This window comes from Corythoichthys intestinalis, chromosome 18 (genome assembly GCF_030265065.1).
Source record: "Corythoichthys intestinalis isolate RoL2023-P3 chromosome 18, ASM3026506v1, whole genome shotgun sequence".
Classification (NCBI taxonomy): Eukaryota; Metazoa; Chordata; class Actinopteri; order Syngnathiformes; family Syngnathidae; genus Corythoichthys; species Corythoichthys intestinalis.
The window spans coordinates 41362441-41390166 of record NC_080412.1 but is presented as its reverse complement, the minus strand read 5'-3'; the positions used below and the strand labels follow the sequence as shown (position 1 = coordinate 41390166).

At 38.9% G+C, this 27726-nt stretch overlaps 1 protein-coding gene across 4 annotated transcripts in view; it reads right to left on the bottom strand.

Moving 5' to 3' along the window:
- Positions 1-27726, bottom strand: part of gabrg2 (gamma-aminobutyric acid type A receptor subunit gamma2) — a 98941-nt gene that overhangs the window by 67463 nt on the left and 3752 nt on the right. For all 4 annotated transcript variants that reach the window (XM_057820653.1, XM_057820656.1, XM_057820657.1 and 1 more), the window contains exons 2-4: positions 13308-13447; positions 7042-7109; positions 1112-1332 (exon numbers count right to left, since the gene is read on the bottom strand). In XM_057820653.1, coding sequence (XP_057676636.1) covers positions 1112-1332; positions 7042-7109; positions 13308-13447 — 429 coding nt within the window. The remainder of the gene's footprint in view (positions 1-1111; positions 1333-7041; positions 7110-13307; positions 13448-27726) is intronic.

Below are 27726 nucleotides of genomic sequence, written 5' to 3'. Positions count from 1 at the left end.
ATTAGCTTTAGCATGGCGAGCATCCACCAAAACGCACACTCACTTGTTTACATCTCGTTGTGATTGTAATGTTCTACTATTTGATTTATTAACGTAAGCAGGAACATTTTGTAGCAAGCTTAAGTGAGCTGCTAGCTCAAGTAATCTAAGAACAACAAGAACCACAAGTACAACAAGCACATAAAAATGAGGGAAGCGTCCCCTATAGAACACTCACAGCACAGCTATCATTACATTCCCCATCCAAAGCTAGTGGTGCTGTATAACATATTCTACAAAATAATAAACCTTTATTTTCTTCTTTTTTGTGAGTACAAATTAAATGCAATGTGCTAATTCAAATTATCAAATGAACATAACCTTTCAGTTATTGCAATGAACAAATAGCAAATTGGCACAACATATCAATATGTAGTAATAAATGTCAAACATTTTCAATAAGTCTTTCTGGTGGTTTTCTCATTCGAGTAGATCTTGTCAGTGGTTCTGTCATTGGAGATGATACAGGAAGTTCAGGTGGTTGTGTGTCACTTTGTTTTTCAACACCAGCATTCTTACAATTACTCTCTATAGCAGTATGAGCCTTTAACAGACTCCTCTTCTCAATCTGTGTCCATCCTCGGTCTCACCAACTAAAGACCTTAGAATGATTTCACTGAGCACAGCAGCTTTTCTGTCCCAAAAGTCTGGTCCTTCGATCCTTACACTCTCATTCACAAAGAGAGGTTCCAAGCGTCTAGTTGTTTTATCATATGCCATTTTCTGTCTGTGCATAGCTATTACTATAGTGATGTCCTGGTGGGTTTAATTGTTTGATAATAATAATGTATTGTTCTTGCTAAGTGTGTATAATCATGAATCACAAATTAATCCCTTAAGTCTCAGGTCATTATTGTGACTTCAAAGCTGTTGAAGCATTTTTTTCTTAAACTGTCTTTCATCATGTAAAAAAAGTATCTGCCTCAAATATTGGCTTAAAAAATCGGCTTTGGAAATAAGCAATCGATTGAAATTTTGTTTAGATATCAGCATTTGAAAATCCCATCTTGGTCGACCTCTAGAACAGGTTCCAGTACTTAATAATTCACTACGGTCAAACCTGACTTCTTACCTGAGCGTGTAGAGGATTCGGCCGTCATTCCAGATTCGAAGCATGCGATTGGGCGTCGTGATCCAATGGGCGTCGGCCTTCTTTGAGTTGCGGAAAAAAGTGTCTGGAATCCAGATCTTCCCGACCATGTTGCTGTTGAGACGCAAAACCTTCATCGTGCTGTTGAATTTTAGCCTTCTGTCGTACCACGTCTGGGCAAAGAAAATGTCGATGGTGTATTCCTGGCAAGAAAAAAATATATATACTTAAAACACTCATTGGGACTTTGTTACTTTTGTCTTCCTTAGAAGCAATAAATAATGTCAACTCACAGGAAAACAGAACTACTGGTCTTTTCTTACTTAGCCATTTGGACTGATTGAGCCCTGAGGTTTCAAATAAAGTACATAAGAAATAAAGGGGCCATTTGAGTGCGAAAAGCCATAGAGGCATTAACTGTGACAAAGTTCAGCTTATTTACGTTTGCCAAGTGCGAATGTGTTTTTGTGCAAGATGGCTTTAATCTTTGCAGGATCAACATGGATTTTTCACATTATGATCGTATACTGCGTTAAGTAGTTAATTGCATGTGAGAATTTGACTCTAAATCTTTGTACACAATTGCCCTTTTTCTCAATCCTTTCCACGCTCATCCTTAGATAGTATTTGTCCCGTTGCATAATTAAGAATATGAAATCATGCTTGTACTTAGATCTGCACTCCTGTGCCATCTGTCTATTCGCCGCGCTTCACAGTACCTACAAAGCTCCAACATTTGTTATGTTACAGTGTGAACAAAGGGCCTGTGGCAGATTACATATGAATGTGAGGCAATCCATCAACCTTTTGTGTCAGCACAGTGCCCTCACGCACAGGCAGATTCCCTGATGTGAACAAAAATGGCAAGTTCTAACACAGTCCATCCAAATCAATATCTCACTAGGACTTTAACCACTCAGTGTTTTACTAAATATGAACAGCGGGACATAAATACTTGCATGGATTCGGATCCCTTGCACAACAAATGCACGATAATAAAACAATGACGCGCTAAATGTTAGAAATAAAAAACAGAAAAACCTTTTGCTGAACCTGAAAATAGCTACAGTGGTTACCGAGTGTAAAAAAAAAGCTACTCTAAAGACAGCGAAAAATCAGTTCATTATCTAAAACGTGAAGTCCATGCCTCTTAACACCATACAGGCAAACCTGCATGTTTGGACAGGACTCTGAAATGAATGTGCAATGTGAGACTATGTTTTACAATTTGTGTACTGAATAATTACAGTGGGGCAAATAAGTATTTAGTCAACCACTAATTGTGCAAGTTTTTCCTTTCGAAAATATTAGAGAGGCCTGTAATTGTCAAAATGGGTAAACCTCAACCATGAGAGACAGAATGTGGACAAAAACCCCATGAAATCACATTGCTTTATTTTTAAAGAATTTATTTCCAAATCATGGTAGAAAATAAGTATTTGGTCAATACCAAAAGTTCATCTCAATACTTTATTATGTACCCTTTGTTGGAAATAACGAAGGCCAAACGTTTTCTGTAACTCTTCACAAGCTTTTCACACACTGTTGCTGGTATTTTGACCCATTCCTCCATGTAGATGCCCTCTAGAGCAGTGATGTTTTGGGGCTGTCGTTGGGCATCACAGACTTTAAACTCCCTCCACAGATTTTCTATGAGGTTGAGATCTGGAGACTGGCTAGGCCACTCCAGGACCTTGAAATGCTTCTTACAAAGCCACTCCTTTGTTGCCCTGGCTGTGTGTTTTGGGATCATTGTCATGCTGAAAGACCCAGCCACGTCTCATCTTCAATGCCCTTGCTGATGGAAGGAGATTTTCACTGAAAATCTCTCGATACATGGCCCCATTTATTCTTTCCTTTACACAGATCAGTCATCCTGGTCCCTTTGCAGAAAAACAGCCCCAAAGCATGATCTTTCCACCGCCATGCTTCACAGTGGGTATGGTGTTCTTCGGATGCAATTCAGTATTCTTTCTCCTCCAAACATGAGAACCTGTGTTTCTACCAAATAGGTCTATTTTGGTTTCATCTGACCATAACACATTCTCCCAGTCCTCTTCTAGATCATCCAAATGCTCTCTAGCGAACCGCAGACGGGCCTGGACGCGTACTTTCATCAGCAGGGGGACACGTCTGGCAGTGCAGGATTTGAGTCCCTGGCGGTGTTACTGATAGTAGCCTTTGTTACTATAGTCCCAGCTCTCTGTAGGTCATTCACTAGGTCCCCCCGTGTGGTTCTGGGATTCTTGCTTACCGTTCTTGTTATCATTTTGACCTCACGGGGTGAGATCTTGCATGGAGCCCCAGATCGAGGGAGATTATCAGTGGTCTTGTGTGTCTTCCATTTTCTAATAATTGCTCCCACAGTTGATTTCTTTACACCAAACGTTTTACCTAGTGATGCACGATAATACATTTTTCAACCGATACCGATAATTTCCTCCTCGTTCCAACCGATAATCGATAATGTCAAGCTGATAATTCTATTAAAACATTTATGTAAAATTTTAAAGTAAACACAGGAGAAAATACTACTAGGCAAAAGCTGATAATTCTATTAAAAGATTTATGTAAATTTTTTAAAGTAAACACAGGAGAAAATACTACTGGGAAAAAATATAATTTACTATATTATTATTTATTATATCGGCAGTGCTGAATTGGACAAAATTGCTTCGGTTGCGCACATTTGGAGGCTAAATCACGTATATAATTATCGGATTGCATTATCGGTTGAATTTTTTTAATATTTGGATTATCTGTGTGACGTCATAATTGCCATTATCGGCCGATAATTATCGGTAACCGATATTATCGTGCATCTTTAGTTTTACCTATTGCAGATTCAGTCTTCCCAGCCTGGTGCAGGTCTACAATTTTGTCTCTGGTGTCCTTCGACAGCTCTTTGGTCTTGGCCATAGTGGAGTCTCGAGTGTGACTGACTGAGGTTGTGGACAGGTGTCTTTTTTACCGATAATGAGTTAAAACAGGTGCCATTAATAGAGGTAAAAAGTGGAGCCTCGTTGGACCTCGTTAGAAGAAGTTAGACCTCTTTGACAGCCAGAAATCTTGCTTGTTTGTAGGTGACCAAATACATATTTTCCATTCTAAATTGGAAATAAATTATTTAAAAATCAAAACACATTCCCACATTGTCTCTCATGGTTGAGGTTTACCCATGTTGACAATTACAGGCCTCTCTAATATTTTCAAGTGGGAGAACTTGCACAATTGGTGGTTGACTAAATACTTATTTGCCCCACTGTATGTATATGAGGAGAGCTTTTTACATGCCCATCCATGATCAAACATAAGTAGTCCTTTATTAAAAGAAATTTTGTAGTGTTTACTTTGTAATCGCTTTATTCGCGGCTAGTTTTAACACAAAGTTGCTATTTTTGATCGGTTGGAAAATTTGACAGAACACCGGGCACATTAAGAGGGCAATAAGCCGAGTATACCTTTTGAAACCCCAAAAAGGCTCACAAGCCTCTCTGTCGTACAGCAAGATTTTTTTGCAGCCGTTTGGCTGGCGTGATGCGAAAAATAAACGAATTAATCCGCAAAATCAGCTGAATCCTTAGTCCTTCTCATACAACAGTACGGCTGTATAGTGAAGAGGACTCATTCTCCCGTACACGTCATAGCGCCCTCTTCCTCAATGCAAGACCGAAGCCGGAAGTCTGTCATTTTCGTATCGCAGGATTAAAAAAAATGAATAAATATATCGATCGCTTCTTCACACATCCAAGTGGTCCATTTCATTCAGGAGCATAAAATACAGCAAGTATTATGAAATAAACATGCTTTTTCGTGTCACAGGCACTTTAATTCAAAGGCTCAGTAACATACCAAAACCCAAGAGCACCCATTGGAAATATTATTTTTAGGGCTGTCAAAATTATCGCGCTAACGGGCGTTAATTAATTTTTTTTAATTCATCATGTTGAAATATTTGACGCAATTAACGCACATGCCCCGCTCAAACAGATTAAAATGACAGCAGTGTAATGTCCGCTTGTTACTTGTTTTTTGGTGTTTGGCGCCCTCTGCTGGCGCTTGGGTCCAAATGATTTTATGGGTTTAAGCACAATGGCGTACCGCAAGCAACACGTCACTTCTGCTCATTAATATTCATGACATTAGCTACTGTTGCTAAGTAGGGACAAGCCACCGTTTGTCCCTAATAGGAAATGAATGGAAATCGTGTACGAAGGAGATGTTTACAGAGCTAAATCTACCAATTCTCTCTGAAAATGATGTGCCTGGTGCCAAATTGACTGGCAAAGATGTGGAAGAACATAAAAATGTTCAGTTAAAGAGATAGCTTTCGTGTCGAAGGCCGAAAAAGATGAAAAAAACGAGCCAACCTAAGCATAGCTTTAGCTTTTTTATCGACGCGACTGACAATTACATTCTCCTGTTACAACAAGCTATCCTTTACCATCAGCCCTGTCTTTCTTATATATCCTCTGGTTTTCCTACGTCTCTTACCGTTCTTGGGGGTAATTTAGTTAGCTTTGTGTAGCGATCGCAAATGCTACTCAGTGACAGCCAACGAACACTTTTAATCTTTTCATTGATAACACATCTTAATTCTATAATTTATTTACACTCCCCCCTTACTAAAGTTTTTTTTTTTTTTTTTTTTTTTATATATATAAATATATATATAAAACAGAAACGGTAACAGTAGCAGTCAGATACCATTGTAATTCTTTTCAGGTCATTCATTGTCAGACAGAAGCAGTACGGCACAACATTACGCTAAACAAATAAGATAAAAATATAAAAATGGCTTACCTCTTTGTCCTCTGAAAGACCATGCCAACCCAACATAATTTTTACTGCATATGAAATGTGAATGGATTCACCGAGCTGGTGTTAAAGTCCGCGCAAGTTAATTCGGTCTTCATATTTTTGTCTACAGCCGTTTCTACAAGTTCCAAAAAAAGCAATGCGTAATCGGCATGTTCATTTTTGAAAGATTACCGGAGAAAAGTAGCACAAATTACGTTGGGTCTATGCGAGGGCGGGTCTATAATGTCCCACTTCAGCTTCGGTCTAAAAATAGCCTGCGTGCGGTACGCCATTTGTGAGCATGGTGTAATTATTGACATCAACAATGGCGAGCTACTAGTTTATTTTTTTATTGAAAATTTTACAAATTTTAATAAAGCGAAAACATTAAGAGGGACTTTAATATAAAATTTCTATAACTTGTATTAACATTTATCTTTTAAGAACTATAAGTCTTTCTATCCATGGATCGCTTTAACAGAATGTTAATGTTAATGCCATCTTGTTGATTTATTGTTATAATAAACAAATAAAGTACTTATGTACAGTATGTTGAATGTATATATCCCTCTTGTGTCTTATCTTTCCATTCCAACAATAATTTACAGAAAAATATGGCATATTTTATAGATGGTTTGAATTGCGATTAATTACGATTAATTAATTTTTTAAGCTGTAATTAACTCGATTAAAAATTTTAATCGTTCGACAGTCCTAGTTATTTTATAATTGGTAACAGGTCTTTCTGCATACTGTATATGGTTAGGTGTTATAATCACTACTTTAGTGAGACGCGCTAGTTTATCCAGTATAGGGCAAAGGTTTATGCAGCTATTTCAGCCGCTGATTGACACCAAAGCAACATTGGTGTGCAGCATAAAGATTAGATTAAAAGCCATGAAAGCTAGCAGCTGCGACGCGAAGGTGAGCTAGAGCAACATGTTGACTGCCTGCCAGCTGCAGAGAGACCAAAATCACCCCATCATTACGCTTTTGCCTCTCCGAGGCGAGACAGGTTAAACACATTTAGTTATTGATATTCTTCCTAAACACCAGATTAGGCAGTTCAATCAAAGCAGTGACACATTAAGAGCACATTCTGGGTTGCTTACCATATTGATGGCATTCACTGGGCCGATGCTGTTGACAAACATGTCTGTGTGGATCACTGTGGGTTTAACTGCAAGAAGAAGCACAATGACTGTTCACGAGTAATTAGACGTAAGCGACTGTGTTTCAGCACACTGTGTTTATTGTACAGCATGATGAAAAGTCTTCTGTTAATATCAGAGACCAGAATTGTGTATTCAAACATAAACTTCTGACTTATGCCCTTTGTTTCATGCACTCTATTCCTCTTCGTGTGCTGCCATGTATAAGGCCCCATGAGGCCCCGATGATGGAATGGTACAGGTCCCCACCTCACTACTCCCATGCAGAGATGCACTTTTAAGACAAACCTAACTCATAAATATTTTAGTATGGATACTACATGATACATTGGTACGAAAAAGTATCTGAACCTTTTGGAATTTCTCACATTTCTGCAAACAATCACCATCAAATGTGAGCTGACCTTTGTCAAAATCACACAGATGAAAAAAAGTGCTTTAACTAGAACCACTCAAACATTTATAGGTTTGCATATTTTAATGAGGATAGCATGCAAACCATGACAGGAAGGGGAAAAATAAGTAAGTGAACCCTCTGCCTAAGGAGACTTAAAGAGCAATTGAAACCAATTTTGACCAAACAATTTAAGTCAGGTGTGTGCCCAATAACTGATGAGTGGTTCAAAGCTACCCTGACCACCTGGTAAGAATTGTCTTGATGAGAAGCATTGTCTGATGCGCATCATGTCTCGGTCAAAACAGAAGCTGAAGACCTGCGATCAAGGGTTGTTGATTTGTATAAAGCTGGGAAAGCATACATAACCATCTCTTAAAGTCTGGATGTTCATCAATCGACAGAGAAGTTGTCTACAAGTGGAGACAGTTTGGCACTGTTGCTTCTCTCCCAAGGAGTGACCGTCCACCAAAGATGACACCAAGAGTTCAGCGCAGAATACTCAGAGAGGTAAAAAAGAACCCTAGGGTGTCTGCTAAAGACTTACAGAAATTACTGGCACAGTCCAATATTTATGTGCACACACCAACGTTTTGTAACACTATGGCCAAGAATGGTGTTTATGGGAGGACTTCATGTCTAAAAAAAAAAAACCCATAGCTGCTCGTTTATTGTTTGCAAAAAGGCACTTGGACACTCCACGTAAGTTTTGGCAAAATGTTTTGTCGTTTAATTGTTTGGGAGTAACACACGTGATGTGTGGTGGAAAAGTCGAACAGCTCACCAAAATCAATACCTAATCCCCACCGTGAAGCATTGTGGAGGGAGCATCATGATTTGGGGCTGTTTTGCTACCTCGGGGCCTGGACAAGTTGCAATCATTAATGGTGGAATGAATTCAAAAGTTTAACAGGATGTTTTGCAGGAAAACCTGAGGCCGTCTGTCAGACAGTTGAAGCTAAAAAGGGGATGGCTGCTGCAACAAGACAATGATCCAAAACACAGAAGTAAATCAACTTCAGAATTATTTCAGAAGAGCAAAATATGTGCTCTGGAGTGGCCAAATCAAAGTCCAGACTTGAACCCCATTGAGATGCTCTGGCATGACGTACAGTGATTCATGCCAGACATCCCAGGAATCTGACTGAAAACTACATTAGTTTTTTAGAAAAGAATGGGCCAAGATTAGTCCTGATCAGTGTGCCACACTGATCTGCAGCTACAGGAAGCGTCTGGTTGAAGTTGTTGCTGCCAAAGGGGGGGGCAGAAAATATTAAATGTGATGGTTCACTGACTTATTTTTCCCCATTCTGTCATTGTTTGCATACTATCCTCATTAAAATATGAAAACCTATAAATATTTGGGTGGTTTTAGTTACAGCAGACACTGTTTTTTCATCTGTGTGATTTTGACAAAGCTCAAATCACATTTGATGGTGATTGTATGCAGAAATGTGAGAAATTCCAAAAGGTTCAGATACTTTTTCATACCACTGTATGCTGTAGCACAATATAAATGACTATTAAATAACAAAAATGAGCAAACTTATACAAATTCCATTCCATATGATGGCAACCTCCCATCTTATTTACCCCACTCCAACTTTAAAAATATCCAGGTGATTGTACTGCTACAGCAAAACAGTGACAACTGCATAATCAGGTGAGATACTAGCTGTTTTCTATTTCGCTCTTAAGGTTAAAAACTACAGTATATCGGAAACATGCTTTTTATTGAGTATTCCTGAACACCTTATGTTCAGCCCAGTGAGACACATGGACACGAACAGCCGGTCGATTTGCGGACATGTCACACATGACAAAACAAGACATGTTAGTGTCAAATGGATGTCCATATTGCACCACATCATGTGAGTCAACGTTGCCATACGATGCTATCGAATTCGTACGGCTGACTAAACATGACATCGAAGAAGGTTCAGGTTAAGACATGGGCTGCCTTCTAGGACGGCATGAGCGTTGCAGGTTTGCATCCATTTTTCATGTCACTCCCAGGCATACCCGTACATGTCAAGTGCATCACATGACACGAGCGTGTAAGATCATGCGTGATCACTATGGTCCCCTATTTCATTCTTTTGGTAATTTCCCATTTTAGAAATAGGGGGTATGCACTGGGAGTGAACACTGATGACTACTGCACTAATATAATCATGGTGAATAATTATGATTCATAATCATGATTAATATATAAAGCAAAATAGTTATTATAATTTTGTCCATAGCCCTGCCACTTAAATGTAAAAACACGCTAATTTATACAACATTGCATTCAGTTTTTACAATAACAATAACACCAAAAATATATTCATGCTTGCTTAAAAACCCAAACATGCTTTTTATACAAAGCAGATAACTGTAAGTCCTCTCTTAACTCTTCTGTAAACCCAACGAGGCTAAAAAAACAACAACATACTTCAAAGAAAGACTGGTGTAATTAGGAATTAAATTGAATCCACTGTATCGTTATGCACTTTATGGTTGGAAGAGAAAATCTTTGCTTAGTGCAATATGGCCTGCTATTTGATTGGCGGTTGGTGGTTCAGATGACAGTATAGCAGGCTAATTATAACAGCCCTTCCCCCCAGCCCCAGTATATGTGAAATTTTGATGGCAAAATGTGCGAAAAGGTGATCAGAGCCCGTTTGAAGACGTTTGGTTATGCTGGTTGCAAAGCAGATAGTGTAGCGTAGTGTATGTGTTGCTGAGGGCCGAAGCAGCCACTCAAAGCAGATGACATGCTCTTCATTTTGAAGCCTAGAGAGTCACAAGAATAAAGATGATGACCTTCTTCAAACCTGTCATACTCAAGAGTGTATTTCAAAGATCTTTCAGGGTAGTGTACATAGGTGTGTAAATAAAATCAGCCAGGTGAAGGTTATATATGGTCATGTCGCAAAGATGCTGACACCAGACAAAAACATTACAGCCATTTCAAGAATGAACAATATGGAGCACTTGTGGAATGACAAAAGCTACAGTTGCTCAGTCTGTATGTCAAGGGTATTAAACGTAAGGTCCGTGGACTGTTTGTTCTGCTTGACAGGCACATTTTAGTTTTCATAAAGTGCTTACAGAATAACTGTTACAGGTAGTCCCTGGTTACGAATGAGTTTCGGTCCTACGCTGGCCATGTAACCCGAATTTCTGCGTAAGTCGGAATTCACCTTTTAAGTACCCCTAAAAACCCTCTAAATATCAAAATAACTATCCAAAAACGTACAGTTGTATAAAAAAGTATCTGAACATTTTGGAATTTCTGGCATTTCTGCATAAAATCACCATCAATTGTGATCTGATCTTTGTCAAAATCAGACAGATGAAAATAAAATGTCTACTTTAACTAGAACCACTTAGACATTTATAGGTTTTGATATTTTAATGAGGATAGCATGCAAACAATGACAGAAGGGGTAAAAATAAGTAATTGGACTCCTATGCCTACAGAGACAAAGAGCAACTGAAATCCATTTTTACCAAACAATTTAAGTCAGGTGTGTGCCCAATCACTGATGAGTTGTTTACAGCTGCCCTGCCCACTATAAAACACACACCTGGTAAGAATTGTCTTGATAATTTGATGAATTATCTATGTACATCATGGTTGGGTCAAAAGAGCTGTCTGAAGATCTGCAATCAAGGATTGTTGAGTTGTATAAAGCTGGGAAAGGATACAAAACCATCTCTAAAAGTCTGGATGTTCATCATTCAACAGTCAGAGAAGTTGTCTACAAATGGAGAGAGTTTGGCACTGTTGCTTCTCTCCCAAAGAGTGGCCGTACACCAAAGATGACGTCAAGAGTTCAGCGTAGCATACTCAGTTAAAAAAGAACCCCAGAGTGTCTGCTAAAGACTTACAGAAATCACTGGCACAGTCCAATATCTCTTTGCACACATAAACTTTGTGTAAAACTATGGCCAATAATGGTGGTCATGTGAGGACTCCATAGAAAAAGCCACTGCTGTCTAAAAAAACATTGTTGCTTGTTTATTGTTTGCAAAAAGGCACTTGGACAATCCACAGAAGTTTTGGAAAAATATTTTGTGGACTGATGAAACCAAAGTTGAATTGTCTGGGAGTAACACACAACTTCATGTGTGGAGGAAAAATGGAATAGCTCACCAACATCAACACCTCTTCCCCACTGTGAAGCATGGTGGAGGGACCATCATGATCTGGGGCTGTTTTGCTGCTTCAGGGCCTGGACAACTTGCAATCATTAATGAAAGAATGAATTCAAAGGTTTATCAGGATGTTTTGCAGGAAAACCCGAGGCCGTCTGTCAGACAGTTGAAACTAAAAACAGGATGGATGCGCTAAGACAACCATTCTCAAGTCAATTTCAGAATGGTTTCAGTTGAACAAAATACACGTTCTGGAGTGGCCAAGTCAAAGTCCAGACTTGAACCCCATTGAGATGCTGTGGCATGACCTAAAGACAGTGATTCATGCCAGATATCCCAGGAATCTGACTGAAAACTACAGTACTTTTGCTCTACAGGAAGCGTCTGGTTGAAGTTATCGCTGCCAAAGGGAGGGGCCACAAAATATTAAATGTGATAGTTTACTAACGTATTTTCACCCTTCTGTCATCGTTTGCGTACTATCCTCATTAAAATATGAATACCTATAAATGTTTGGGTGGTTTTAGTTAAAGCAGACACTTTTTTCATCTGTGTGATTTTGACAAAGATCAGATCACATTTGATGGTGATTTTATGCAGAAATGTGACAAATTCCAAAAGGTTGAGATACTTTTTTACGTCATTGTATTATCCTCGCCAAGATGTCGGAGCTAAATCCTAACTAGACAGCGAGCGAAACTCCGAAATGACTATGCCAGACGTCCGTGTGGTTTGCTGATTTTATTCAGCTGCTCATGACCTCAATACTTGAAGAATGAAACTAAAATAAAAATGAAATTAAATCAGTTTCATCTTCCATAACAGCAATTCAAAGTTGCGTTTAAAACTAGCTGATGATACAGCAATAACAATCCACACAAACGATTAGCATGTATCAGTTAGCTCCGCACATTATCAAAAACAATCACATAAACTCGCCCCAACTATTCGATCAGAATTAAAAACACAGAATAAACAGTACAAAAGGTGTTATTTACAGGTGTTGCCTCAGTGGATGCTTCACATGCAACAAATGTGTGCGCAGGCTTGCAACTGTAATATATCCCCTCTCACACTCGGCTGCGCGACTTTTTCATGGCAGCAAATGCGCTCTTCTTCATGTGCGCAAATACGTTCTTCTTTATGTGTACATGCGCTCTTTCTTGCGTGAGTTTCCTGCGCCAAAATATAAGCATGCATCACAAAACAAAAGTCAACATTATAAAAAAATAAAATAAATTTTCAAAAAAAAACTACTAGAGACAAAATGACGGACGCGAGTCTGGCGTCGTAAAGTCAAAACCCCATAAGTCGGGTGTGTCGTAACCTGGGGACTACCTGTATTTTGACACGAACGCCGTAAAACAGGAAGTGTGACTTGTGCGAGCGTGTCATTGATGCGCACTTTGGTCAGCCAAACAACTCAAGACAATAGATTGTTTTTGTCATTTTGGCCACAAAAGAGACGCCATATTGATTAATGGTATATCACAGTGATCTGCTTGTGCAGCAATTTCCTTTTAGAATAAGCCTCCCTGGATTCGTAATGGCAGGCTTAGTCAATACTCTGACCCATTCTGATGACAAGGTGATGTATGTACACATGTGGATGGGAGCAGGCCGCCCAGCTGCAAAAAAGGGGAAAAAAAAAAAAATCAGCTCTTACCTCCAATGTCAGGCCTCAATTTGTTGTCATATCCATCTAGTAGGCCATTGAGGATGTGTGTGACATCACTCTCGTACACCTTCGGGGTCAGCACCCATGTCTTGTTAGACACCTCGTCATCGTCATCCGTTTGAAAGGAGCTGTAATGAGGAGAAAAGTATTTATTAGGTATGTCCTGATCTCATATATTTGCACCCCAGTTCGAATCACCTGATTTTGAGAATCTGCCTATACCGAGTGCCGATCAGATACCGAAAAAAAGTTTTGTTTTTATTGAAATACACCACAAGGTGTCAATGGCGAGTTTTAATTACTTAGAAATCAAGCCAATGAGTGTGTTTTGTCCCTCGACTGACGCCGTACTTTGTTTACTTGTCCATCCACTTCATTTGAGTGCTGGCTTTACAACATACGAGACCTCTGATTGTTTGTATATTGTGACTAAATATTGTCATCCAGTGTATTTGTTGAGCTAAACAAAATGTTTGAATAGAGTTTGACCAAAGTCTGAGTAAGTTTTATGTGTAGTTTGCATAGCTATTTTGATTGGGAATGCCAGTTCTCTTTGCATTGAGTGATTTTCTTTTTGTGAACATTATTTCTTTGACAGATAGGAATATTATTTATGTTGGGCTTTCACTAAATGATACTGTAGCGACTAAACTGTTCCGCCCAAATGCATGATGGGAAGTTGGGCAACCAAGACTGTCAGTGGTGGCTGCAAATGGTATATTTTCTGCGGTGTGTGATCAAATGCGCTGTATCTTGGAGGCAGCAAGTGTTAAGAAAAAGATCATCTCCTATCATTCTTCCCCACATCGCTCGCCACAATACTTATGTTTGTTGTGAAGGAGTTGCCGGAGCTCATGCCAATAAACGGCGCAATGAACGCCCGTACCCACTCGCCTTTGTCTGCCTCTTAACTCTCAATGTGCAAAAAACGGCGTCATTGTAATCTGTTTGAGGCAATGCATGAGCGGGTTATTCCGCGTATGCGTTAAATGCGTCAAATATTTTAACATGATTAATTCAAAAAATAATAACCGCCCGTTAACGCGATAAATTTGACAGCACGAGTTTTTATTTGAACAAAATTTCCAAACATGTTACAGTACTGTACTTTTTACAGTACTTCCTCTTTAATTGTCCCGATCGCATATTTTCGCACCCGAGTCAGAGTCCAATTCACCTGATTTTTAGAATCTACCGATACAGAGTCCTGAGCCGATACCGCGGGGCTGCTTGATGGCCACGCCAACAATGCAGCCCCCCTATTATTCGGCCCCGCACCCCGTGTCCCGTCAATATCAGTATGTAGTCTATGGAATAACATAGAAAAATGCTTGACTTTATTTTGACGCTTATGCTGCTGAAAACATCCTCTTGACAATGAAGATTGACTAAACGATGATTAACACATTTGTGCCTTTGATTGTAGAGCTATCGAGCCTTTTCTCACCAGATCAAAGCTACAAACCTGTTAATCATCGTTAACCTTAAGTACCAAACGCCAGCTGTACTGGTGACCAAGAAAAGCAGCAAAAGGGAGGGTGAAAGGCTATACAAGCATAAAGCAGAAAAACAAATACAGGTAGTCCCCGGGTTACGAATAAGTTCCGTAACTTCCTACACTGGCGACATAATCTGAATTTCCGTATAAACTGGAATTAACCCTTTAAAATCTCAAAACAACCATCCAAAAAGTCCAAAAGTATTGTATTTTGTTTAATGATGGAGGGCCCTCTGGTGGCAATGTTGGGTCTGGCTGGACTGTCAATCAATAATGCGTCTCAAATGGATAAAGGATATCTGCGCTCTGGTTTGGCACAAATAAGGCTTAAGTTGCTTCAGCTAATATATGTTTGTGTATGCATTTCTAATTAAGTTTAGAGCAACAGTTTGTTGAGTTACGTGAGCAATTTGCTATGAGAATTGTAAAAACGTTAGCATTCGCAGCTAGTTTTTAAGCTAGCGGACGTTTGTGTGGCAAATTAGGCTAATTTAATCTTCTAAATTTACATATTGATCAGACTAGATGGACATTTGAACACCAATCATTTTATGTCGAGTGTTTTATTGTTAAAATGCATGTTTTTTTTTTTTTGACAGACGTTTAAATATGTGTGTTACAGCTTTACAAATTCAAAAGTGAAGGAAGTAAAAAGCTTTAAAAAGCACAATTGTTTTGTTTGCTGTCTGTCAAACTGAACAATTTCACGTTTAGTGAGGAAGTCGAGTACGCCCTAAACCCGGGGACTACCTGTATATATATTTTAATTAAAAAAAAAAAAACGATCCTTTTCACCCGATACCGATCCTCTGAAAAATGGTGCGATCGGCCCAATTTCCAATGACGTGATCGGATCGGGACATCACTAGTATTTATATGTTTACCGTATTCAAAGGATGCTTCACAGGCTTCCAAGAGTCTGGCAAAAGACAATTTTCTTAAGTACGCTTATTCACCTTGCCGGATCAAAGGTAATCTCATCTCAGAATCTCTTAATATGAATACAAAATGTCTTGCTCTTGTATGAACAGGTATGGTGTTAAATTACTTGAATGCGAAACCAACATGCAGTTGGGATACGAAATAAAATACGTGTTAACATTAAAGTAGCTGGCCAGGCTATCAATATGTGTACCAACTTTGTGCCAAAACCTCAAGATCTGAAAACCATCAATAGTATATTTGCTGCTAAATAATGTCTAGAATCAGAAACAATAGCAACGTGGAAGGGGAAGAATGTAGGCCGACTTTAAACACAGTTGCTAAAAATATTTTAGTATAGTGCAGAGGTGTTATACCTCCACTAAGCATCGGTTGAGAATGGGCATCATGACTCGCGGCACACAAAGGCAACCTTGTACATGCTCTGAGCCTTATTTTAGGTAGGCTTTGGGGGCAATGAGAAGAGGCAAGGCTACTGCATGAAATCATAAAGTATGAAAACAGGGGGAAGGGAAACAGATCTGATAGGATTCTCGTGTTCACAGGCTGAGAGCCAGGAATAACAGTTTGACCTGCACTTTTTCTTGGATTGCCTTAAGAGCAATCATGTGCCATCCATTTCCACTTGGACAACCGGGCCAAGACATTAAATCTTAATTATATTAAAAAGGTGGCCGCTCTTAGCCCAGTTGCATAGACGGAGGGTCAAGCAGAATAGGTCTGGATTTATACGTCGTGCACAGTAGGTTAGTAAGCTGTTTTTTTTTTTTTTTTTTTTTTTTTTTTTTTTTAGTAAGCAAGCTTTTAGTGTACCTATATGCTTTCTTATTGGGATACTTGATCAACGTTACTTCATGCAATCTGTAGCATGATGCATCATAAGACCAAAAGAACCACTATGAACTGCTGCTTCAAGAGGCTTCATTTGGCCATCACTGCTCTATCGGGGGAGACAGTCAACCTCTTCTGCCACCTGCTGTCAACACTGTTGTTGTCCAACATGCCTCCTAGCATGTATTGCAGCACTACAGATGTACATAACAATCAAAATTCATGTTATGTGAAAATTATTTCTTCAGTTACTGTTCCAGTTGTTTCATTAATTGCTAGTTATGGTATTTTCTCACACTTTATTTGACAGTGGTGCCATAAAACTGTCAAAAGACCATCATAATTATGACATGACACTACCATGAGCATTAATGAATGCTTATGACAGAAGTCATTTAGTGTTAACCAACAAATTATCCCAGTTTTAAATGAATGTAAAAGATCCAAGCTGGATATAAATTGAGTTAGTGACATAATTTGACACTTTTTGACACTTAATGACATCTGTCATAAGCATTTATTTATGCCCATGATAGAGTCATGTTATGATTATGACTGTCTTATTGCAGTGTTATGACTAGGGATGGGAATTGATAGGATTTTTACGATTCCGATTCCATTATCGATATTGCTTAACGATTCGATTCTTTATCGATTCTAATTTGGGGGAAAAGAAGAACAAACGTTTTGATTGGCATCGAGTTTGTTTAATCAGAAGTCACAACCTTACAAACTCACAACGAGATCATAAGAGGCCCAAAGCCTCAATGTTAACTAAATACACAAGAATGTGTAACATTTTACTGAAACATTTATCTAATAGAAATAAAAAATATTGGAATATATTGGCAGATAGGTTGTTGTTCTGCCTTTGCCAATATGTGTTAAAGCAGGGGTCCCCAAACTTTTTCCTGTGAGGGCCACATAACTTTTCCCTTCTCTGATGAGGGGCCGGGGTCAGTTTGTAACAGAAAAGGTGTGACGATTGCAGAAGTGCATAAATGTAAAAAATTATTGTTTTTCAGAAAGCCACAATCAAATAACCCTTTCTGGATTCTTCACGGAATGAAAGTAAATAAAATAAAAATAATAATATAATGTAATAATAATAATAATAATTAATAATAAAAACACTATTAATTAAATAGATAATGACCAAATAACCCTCTCTGAATTCTTCAAGGAAAAGGCCAGGAAATAAATAACACGATTGAGAAAAAAAAAAAAAATTCAAAATGGCCGGACCAAATGTGGAGGCGGGCCATATTTGGGCCGCGGGCCGCAATTTGGGGACCCCTGGGTTAATGTGTATTATTTACCATTACATTGAAATGCATGCCTTTTAGTTTTTGTGGCGCTTACACGCTCAAGTGGGGGCACCCTTGCGTTTCCTCACGCGAAGAAGAACGCGCTCACGTGAAGAAGAGCGTACTTACACCCGAAGAAGAAATGCCGCATCCAAGCGAGTGAGCGAGTTAGTGAGAGAGGGAAACACTTCTACGAGCCTACGTTCTTTGTTAATGTTAATATCTACAGAGGCAACGCCTGTATGTATCATCTTTTGTATTGTTGTTGTTGTGTTTCCACTCGTGATCGGACACTTCAATCCAGTTGTGTAGTGGTTTGAACGATGTGCTAATGCTAGCGAACGAATGCTAACCATTTGTTATTACTGTTATTAGCAGCTAATCATCGCTGATTTACGTTGATGCAAACCTGTTTGTTATTGGGGACGAAATTGATTTGTTTCATTTCTATTCTTAGTTTCACTCTTCAAGTGATGGTTGAATAAAGTCAGGAAAATATACCAACGTCTTCTGCATCGTCATTTGGGAGTTTAGCTAGCTGTATAGCCAGGACTGAGCCTTAGCCTCTCTGTGAGGACGGCGCAGTCGTATTCCCTCCCGATGCAGTTATCTCCACCTTGCAATGACTGCAAGTCGCTTTGTTGTAATTTTTTCCCGTGAAGTGAAGACACACTTTCGAGCGTTTGAACCTACGTGCTGTCATTGTTATGTTTATGGCTGCAATGCTCGTGCTTACCCGTCGTAACCTTTCATTTTCACACTCTTTCCTGGTGAAGTGTAGTCAAACTTTGGAGCGAATGGTTCTTGGCGCCAGGCTAGTTTGATGCGTCTGGACAACAAGACACGTCACGACGCAATAGGCATCTTTAGGAATCGTTAAATGGATCGTTAAGGCTTTTTCACTGTGATGTCGAGGCCTCGAAACACTCGGAACCGGTTCCGAATTGGAATCGGATTTCGATTCCCATCCCTAGTTATCACGGTGCTGTCAAATAAACCCTAACCCAAATAAATCAACAAATAAGCAGCACCAGACTATAAGCCACCGGATTCAAAATGAGGGAAAAAAGTAAAAAAGATATATAAACCATTTGTGCATTTGATTGTACTGTTACAGAGCCTTCACTCGCCAGATCAAAGCTACAAACCCGTCAATCATCGTTAACTTGAAGTCCAGCTGCATTGTTGACCAAGAAAAGCAGCAGGAGGGAGAGTGAGAGGCTGTACGAGCAGAAAAACATTCATATATCTTTAAAATTAAAAACCCTATTCAGTATTTTCCCCCGATTCCGATCCTCTGAAAAGTGGCGCGATCGGCCCGATTTCCGATCACATGTTTGGATCAAGACATCCCTAATTTTTGAATACTTTACAAGTATAAAAAATATATTCTCAGTAGCACCCGCTTTTTTAATGTGTTAGAATAGAACACGCATACTTAATCATCTGATGCCTGCTGAACAAGAGACTCAATTTGTGCAAATTTAGTGGCATATGTTTTCAATTGGTGTTGGTCCAATTCGGAATGGTACAACAACACTTGTGTAGATCTATAGGGGAATTTGAGGTTACACTGTTCCACATGGAAAAGCTCCAAATGTAAGTACATCAAACGAAAGCCATGTGTTCTCCAGCTCGGGTAGATCTGTGGTCTTGCCTGCTAATTGAGTACCTGAAGGTCCGCTGAGATCCCAGAGCCAAAGTTTGTTTTTCATGCATATGTATGTACACGTTTGCCTGAGTTGAAATGTCTTGTTCAAAGCGTTCCATGCATCTCGTCACAAATTAACCACTTGCATTTGCACTCCACACTTCACACTTAAATCTGCAAACGGCTAATCTAAAAAAATGTCATGTTTAGCTCTATAAAATCATAAACAATGATCACAATATCATTAGTGTCTTCCATTAGCAACCACCCTATAAACTCCTCACTGAGAAATACAAGCATGCATTTTGCATGTTTCATTCGCAACGTGTTTAATAAACTCAAATGAACCTTTGTGCTTATCATTGCTCGACATGAAATTAGTTCTACGCTCACGCAACAAAACAACCCCCGCTTTGAATGTCACGTTGTGACCACAGTCCTCCTACGCAATGGCATTAGTCACTTTTTAGTGACTAACAAAAATCAAAATCCTAATCTAATGCGACTTTGCAAAACCAAAATCAACTTGTGTGACTGTGCACAAGTAGACGAAGAGATCCCTTCAAGTGGGTCAGTGCCAATATATTCTTAACTGACCTGGCTGGGAAAGCCAGGCTATTTATGGGTTTAACTGAAACCAGGTCAGATGAAATTAACTGAGATCTCTTTAATAAGACCTGGACCCTAAATAAGAGAATATCACAATACGAGAGCGTTTGCTGTATGGTCAGAGAAAATTGAGGAAAGTCAAAACTGCAGTGGAAAACTAATAGTGAGAGTCAGTCTTGTTTTTAGCAACCCTTTTAATTTTCATCTTAGTCTTATGGACGATAATACTTATTAGTCTTAGTTATATTTAGTAGGCCTGAACGAATATATTATATTGCGATATTAAAACTAGAAGATTTTTCACCACATAACTTGAATAGCCATGTTTGGGATAGGCCTGAACAATATTCGAATGATTGGAAAGAATTAACATGTAAAAGGTGATCCCTGGGTCACGACGCTCGTGGTTTGGCCCACATAAGGCTGTTTGTTGTTTCCGCTAATATACAGTGCCATCCATAATGATTGGCACCCCTGAAAAAGATGTGTTTTTTAGCTTCTAATTTTTTTTTTATTCAAATAATATGGGACCTTAATGGAAAAAAGAGAAAAATCCAACCTTCAATACAAGTGCATTCATTCAGTGGGGGAAAAAATCCCACATAAAGAAAAAATTATTTGACATCAAATAATGTGTGTCACAATTATTAGCACCCCTGGTGTTAATACTTTGTACAGCCCCCTTTTGCCAACAAAACAAGGTCTGGCGACTGAGATTGCCATGGGAGGAGCTTGATTCTGTGTCTGGTGAACCATTTCTGTGTAGATTTGGCCATATGTTTAGGGTCACTGTCATGCTGAAAGACCCAGTGACGACCCATCTTCAGCTTTCGGGCAGAGGGCAACAGATTTTGATTTAAAATGTCCTGGTATTTCAAAGCGTTCATTATGCAATGCACCCTAACAAGGTTCACAGGGCCTTTGGAAGCGAAACAGCCCCACAGCATCACTGACCCACCCCCATACTTCACAGTGGGTATGAGGTGCTTTTCAGCATGCGCATCTTTCGTGGCACGCCAGATCAACTTAGAGTGTTTGTTGTCAAAAAGCTCAATCTTGGTCTCATCTGACCAAAGCACATGGTTCCAGTTGAAGCCTGGGACAATGTGTATTTTTGTGTGAGACTTCACAGTGGGTATGAGGTGCTTTTCAGCATGCGCATCTTTCGTGGCACACCAGACCCATTTAGAGTGTTTGTTGCCAAAAAGCTCAATCTTGGTCTCATCTGACCAAAGCACACGGTCCCAGTGTATTTTTGTGTCAGACCAAGATTGAGCTTTTTGGCAACAAACACTCTAAGTGGGTCTGGCGTGCCACGAAAGATGCGCATGCTGAAAAGCACCTCATACCCACTGTGAAGTATGGGGGTGGGTCAGTGATGCTGTGGGGCTGTTTCACTCCCAAAGGCCCTGGGAACCTTGTTAGGGTGCATGGCATCAGGAATGCTTTGAAATACCAGGACATTTTAAATCAAAATCTGTTGCCCTCTGCCCGAAAGCTGAAGATGGGTCGTCACTGGGTCTTTCAGCAAGACAATGACCCTAAACATATGGCCAAATCTACACAGATATGGTTCACCAGACACAAAATCAAGCTCCTCCCATGGCCATCTCAGTCCCCAGACCTTGTTTTGTTGGTATTAACACCAGGGGTGCTAGTAATTGTAACACACATTATTTGATGTCAAATATTTTTTTTCTTTATTGGGATTTTTTTTCCCCACTGAATGAATGCACTTGTATTGAAGGTTGGATTTTTCTCTTTTTTTCCATTAAGGTCCCATATTATTTGAATAAAAAAAAAATATTCGAAGCTAAAAAACACATCTTTTTCAGGGGTGCCAATAATTATGGAGGGCACAGTATGTTTTTGTATGCATTTGTAACTAAGTTTACAGCTACAGTTTCTGGAGTTACGTGTGAGCGATTTGCTTCGAGAATTATAAATACGTTATCTTTCGCAGCATTTAAGCTCGATGACTTTTGTTAGCCATATTACACTAATTTAATGTACTAAATTTCCATATTGAGAAGACTAGATGGATGTTTGAACACCAATTGTTTTGTGTCAAGTGTTTTATTTTTAAAATGCGTGCTGTTTCAAAAATAAGTGTACATATGTGTGTTGCAGCTTTACACATGGTCAAATGTGGAGGAAGCAAAAAGCTTCAAAAAGCACAATTGCCTTCTTTGCTGTCTGTAAAGCTGAACAACTTCACGTTTTATGAGGACAGAGCACAGCATTTTAATGAAGTAAATTAACAAATAAGATACTGTGAGGTACAATAAGGTTTATGCAACCCCCCCCAAAAAAAAACAACGAGACGAAATGGCGGGCGAGACTCTGGCGTCGTAAAGTCGAAATCGTGCAAGTCGAGTACGTCGAAAACCGGGGACTACCTGTATATTTTAAAAATTACAAACTCGATCCTTTTAACCTGATTCCGATCATCTGAAAAATGGTGCAACTGGCCTGATACCCGATCACGTGATCAGATCGGGGACATTCCTAATTTATATCATGCCTTTTATCCAGACTTGCAGTATACAAAAGGGACCCAGAATCTGCACACTTGCTGCTTTTATGAAGAATAACAAACGTTAACATATTACAAAAAATAAAAAACAACAATTGCACATTCTGCGATGTGACTATTGCGCATCGCACATTGCGATGGCGATGTTCAAATGATATATTGTGCAGGCCTAATATTTAGGCATCTGCCGGTATGATAAAAGTAAGCAAAAATATCATGTTTTTACGGTATCACGGTATTGCAATTACAGCTCTGAAATTTGTTATTTTGATATGTCTATTTTCCATTAAACAGCATTTTAATTTTTCAAAACAACATATTAGAAAATTGTGACATATGTACTGTATAATGAAATTTTCTAAATAAAATTAAAATAAATGCAGTTCTTCAGGTTAGCCTCAGCCATAGCTCAACATTATTATTATTTGTATTATTCAACCACTGTTACTGTGCCGCAGCGTAGAGTCTGGTTTGCCGAGATAAATCTTGCACTTTCACCTTGTTTTTGGAAAATGAATCCGCAAACGTGCTGTTGCTGAGTGTCTGTGCTGTCCAATGGTTTGAATCATGCAATTATCTTCCATATCAGTAAGTGTCAATAGGTAACTAATGACTTTGTTTCGTGATATGTGCGAGGTAAGAGTGACACTGAGGCTAGCGGTAGCGGCCAGCGGCTAGTGACCAGTAGCTATTTAGCGAAAATGTAATGGTGACAGCGATGGTAAAGGTTTTTATAAAGGAGCGATGCTAACTCAGAACTGGCCAAAATTCATTGAAATGTGATTGAAAGGAAGCAAAAACCATTTGGTTTCTGCTGTAAGGCTATAAGCGAAAGCTATTTTTCATTGGGATTTACGCTAAAACGTAAAGCAGAACTGAAGATTTGGGATTACCTTTCAATGGGTATGCAACTCCAACAAACTGAGTAAGTAATAATTCATATTAAATATGTTTTCCTTTGTGTTTGTTTGATTCCTATTCAATACACGACATTATAATGCTAATATAGTCTACAAAAATTTTTTTTGCTGGTGGCGTACCTTGGGATTTTTTTCATGAGAAAAGTGTGCAGTGGCTCAAAAAAGTTTAAAAGCACTGGCTTAGAGGACGCTCGCCCTTGGCATTAGCCAAATGCTAATGCTATGCTAAAGCTACAAGTTACATTTCGTGTGTGATGATCACTCAGCACAGACCTTTAAAGGCTAAAGCAACGTTGTATATTCTCTCTGGCCCAAAAAACAAATCTTACCGTGCGTGCAAGTCTGCATGGAGACAACACATTTGTGAGTCAGGAAGGGTCACAAGTGACACAACCAGACACTGCTACGATGCAGGCTAACTACACATAAAATGAATGTCACATGTGTGACAGAAACTATTGCGCATTTTCATCTCATTCTCGTCTCGACGTACAAAAACAGGAATTCCTCTAGTTATCCAAAACACGTTTTTTAGCTCGATATTGTCTCATCATCGTCATGAAAAAAAGTGTTCGTAGACGAAATATTGTCGTTATCGTCATTGTTGACGAAAACAACACTGGTGAGAGTCCTACAAAAATTTACAAAACTTATAACACACAAACAGCACATTTAAAATTTTACATTACCCTGCTTTTAGATTCATAATACATAATCAGGACTAAACTAATTGTGACAGAGACAGCAGGTACTGACACAAGTGAGAAAACAAAGCGTGTGACATGCAATCGCCTGTTCTTGTCTCACTGTGACTTTATCGCCATGCCAACTGGGGTGAGCACACGCCGGTCATCATTGCCGCAGCCACCTATGACCCTCAGATCTGAAATGACTCTGACCTCAATAACTTGGTGATGAATGCAACAGACTCTTTAAAATGGAAGCAAAGTGGCAGCTTCACCTTCTTTTATCCCCTTGTCTAATGCTCAATGCTGAGAAGCCGACACCCACATTGTCAGAAGAACGACATGCAAATCATCATTATGGAGACATCACGTTCCAAATTGTGCGTCTTGACACACGTTTTCAAATGGTGACAATAGACAAATGTATTTTGGGTTTCCCTTTCAAGAAAATGAATGAGACTGTATGATTGTTACTGAAAGAAACACATGATTAACTGGATATAGACTGCTTTTATATCAGAGTAATACATCATTTTTCAACGTTTTGTGATACCACCGAAATGGGTAACACTAATTGCCGAGGGGGAGTGTTAAGTAATAACCAGAAATATCCAAATGGTGATATATTGTGATACTCTGTATCCCAAAAGGTTATCGATATGCTCCTGCCAAGAATTAATAAACAGATAGTCACCGGGTTACAAACGAGCTCGAGCGACGTAACCCGAATGTCCACATAAATCGGAATGAACCCTTTAAGTTTTTACTATCTGACTGTTTTGTCTGAAAATACTGTATTGTATTCTGTTTTAATTATGGGGGAAGGCAATGCACACAAGAAAAAGGTGTCGATAAAAAACAACCTCTGTATCAGGTCGGCTCTTTTTCCCGTCTTTTTCAGCCATCAACACTCAAGCCATCTCTTTAACTGAACATTAGTATGTTCTTCCACATTTTTACCAGTGAACTTGGCACCAGGGACATCATTTTCAGACAGAATTGGTAGGTTTAGCTAAGTAAACATCTTGTTTGTAGACTATTTTCATGCATTTAGCATGAGGGACAAACGCGAGCTTGACCCGCCTAGCAACAGTTGCTAACATCATGATTATTAACGAGCAAAAGTGACGTTTTGCGTGCGGTACGCTATTGGACGTCTACTAAAGATGAACGCAATTCAATTCACAGCAGAAGGATGAAACAGCTGGTAAAATATTGTAGAATTATTTGGGCTGTCAAACGATTAAAATTTTTAATCGAGTTAATCACAGATTAGAAATTAATTAATCGTAATTAATCGCAATTCAAACCTTCTCTAAAATATGCCATATTTTTCTGTAAATTATTGTTGGAATGGAAAGATAAGACACAAGACGGACATAAACATTCAACAAACTGTACATAAGTACTGTATTTGTTTATTATAACAATAAATCCACAAGATGCCATTAACATTATTAACATTCTGTTAAAGGGATCCACGGATAGAAAGACTTGTAGTTCTTAAAAGACAAATTTGAGTACAAGGTATAGTAATTTTAATATTAAGAAAAAGAACGTATCCTGCTCCGCCCAAATGCATGATGGAAAGTTGGGCAACCATGGCTATCAGTGGTGGCTGCAAATGGTAAAAGTATGTTCTGCGTCGTGTTCAATTAGGTGTGTTAAGAAAAAGAATGTTTCCTGCTCCGCCCAAATGCATGACGGGACGTTGGGCAACCATGACTGTCAGTAGTGGCAGCAAATGGTATACAATATGTTCTGCGCTGTGTTCAATTAGGCATGTTAAGAAAAAGATTGCGCTTGCTCCGCCTAAATGCATGATAGGAAGTTGGGCAACCATGACTGTTAGTAATGGCTTCCAAAGCTTAACCCAATAAAAGGCGTGGTCCACTCGCATTTCTGTGCCTTTTCGCTCTCAATGTGCTAAAACGGCGTCAATGTAAACTGTTTGTGGCAACGCATAAACGGGTCACTCCGTGCATGCGTTAATTGCTTCAAATATTTTAACGTGATTAATTCAAAAAATTAATTACCACACATTAACGCGATAAATTTGACAGCCCTAAGAATTATTTCTTGACCTATGTAAAGATAGTTATATCGCCATATTGGGAGATGAATGATATTGTGAGCCTTGTATCGCAAATCGTATCCTATCGTGAGGTAACCAGAGGTTCCCACCCCGACTCAGTATGATGGAATATTTACAAAACAATTTCACATTATCACATCTGAGACCTTGCCTTTCTGGATCTCCAGTACTTAAAAATGGGACCACATTGTTGTGAAACAGTTCTTCCTGAGGGATGTCCATTGTGTAGCTTAATGTCGAGTGATGCATTTAGACATTGGAGCACATAGTAACTGCCAATGAGTCACAAAGTAGCATACACTATTACTGAAAGCAGGCCCGAGGCCTTGAGAAAGTTGTCTTATGTAAGCGTCTTCCGCAGTAAATCATAGATTCAGATTTCCAACGCTCCTATTGATGATAACACATATGCCGTTTGATTAGGTAACAGCGGTTAATGACACTAATTAAATGGGACAATCACTAGACATTGTTGCATAATGACTGCTCTCGAAAATGTTCCTAGCTATTGTTTTGAGTGTGTTTTTAATGTAGACTTTTGTTTTTTTTTTCATAAAAGCAGCAATTGTGCAGAGACATGGCTTCCTGAATCCCTTTTCATAGACTTCATAATTATATTGACGGGTCACATTTGACATAACACACTCTGCTTCAGTTATTCGCAGTCGGTCGCAGCGACACATGCAGCGATCCAACGCCGGATTTAGGTTGAAAAAGTATAAAAGCTGTACCACGTACAAACAGGAAGGACTGTCTTAGGAGTGATTTGTTCGAGGATTCAAGCCAATTATTACATTTTTCATACCATGCATGGATTTTGAAACGTGAAAAAAATTGGAAAAAAATCTTCGCCATATTTACGTGAAATAAATGCTAACTGCCCATTCTTTGCTCTTTTAACAAAGAATCGAGACTGTTTTACATTCATATCTATAGAGAATTTGGGGATTTAAGCATTTATTCACAAGAATTTTCAACGTAAAAAGCTCTTTGTTGTAAGGCTGTCGCCACATTGGCCAACAGACTAGCATCGTAGTTCGACATATTTATGTAAAATAAATGCTAACAGCACGTTTTTTTGCTTTTAACCAAAAATCGAGACTGTTTTACGTCCATATCTATAAAGAATTCGGGGATTTAAGCATTTATTCACAAGAATTTTCACCAGAAAAGCTGTTTTCATAAGGCAGCCGCTACATTTGCTCACTGACTAGCATCATAGTTCACAATATTTACGTAAAATAAATGCTAACTGCACGTTTCTTTTTTTGCTTTTAACCAAAAATCGAGACTGTTTTACGTCCCTATCTATAAAAAATTCGGGGACTTATT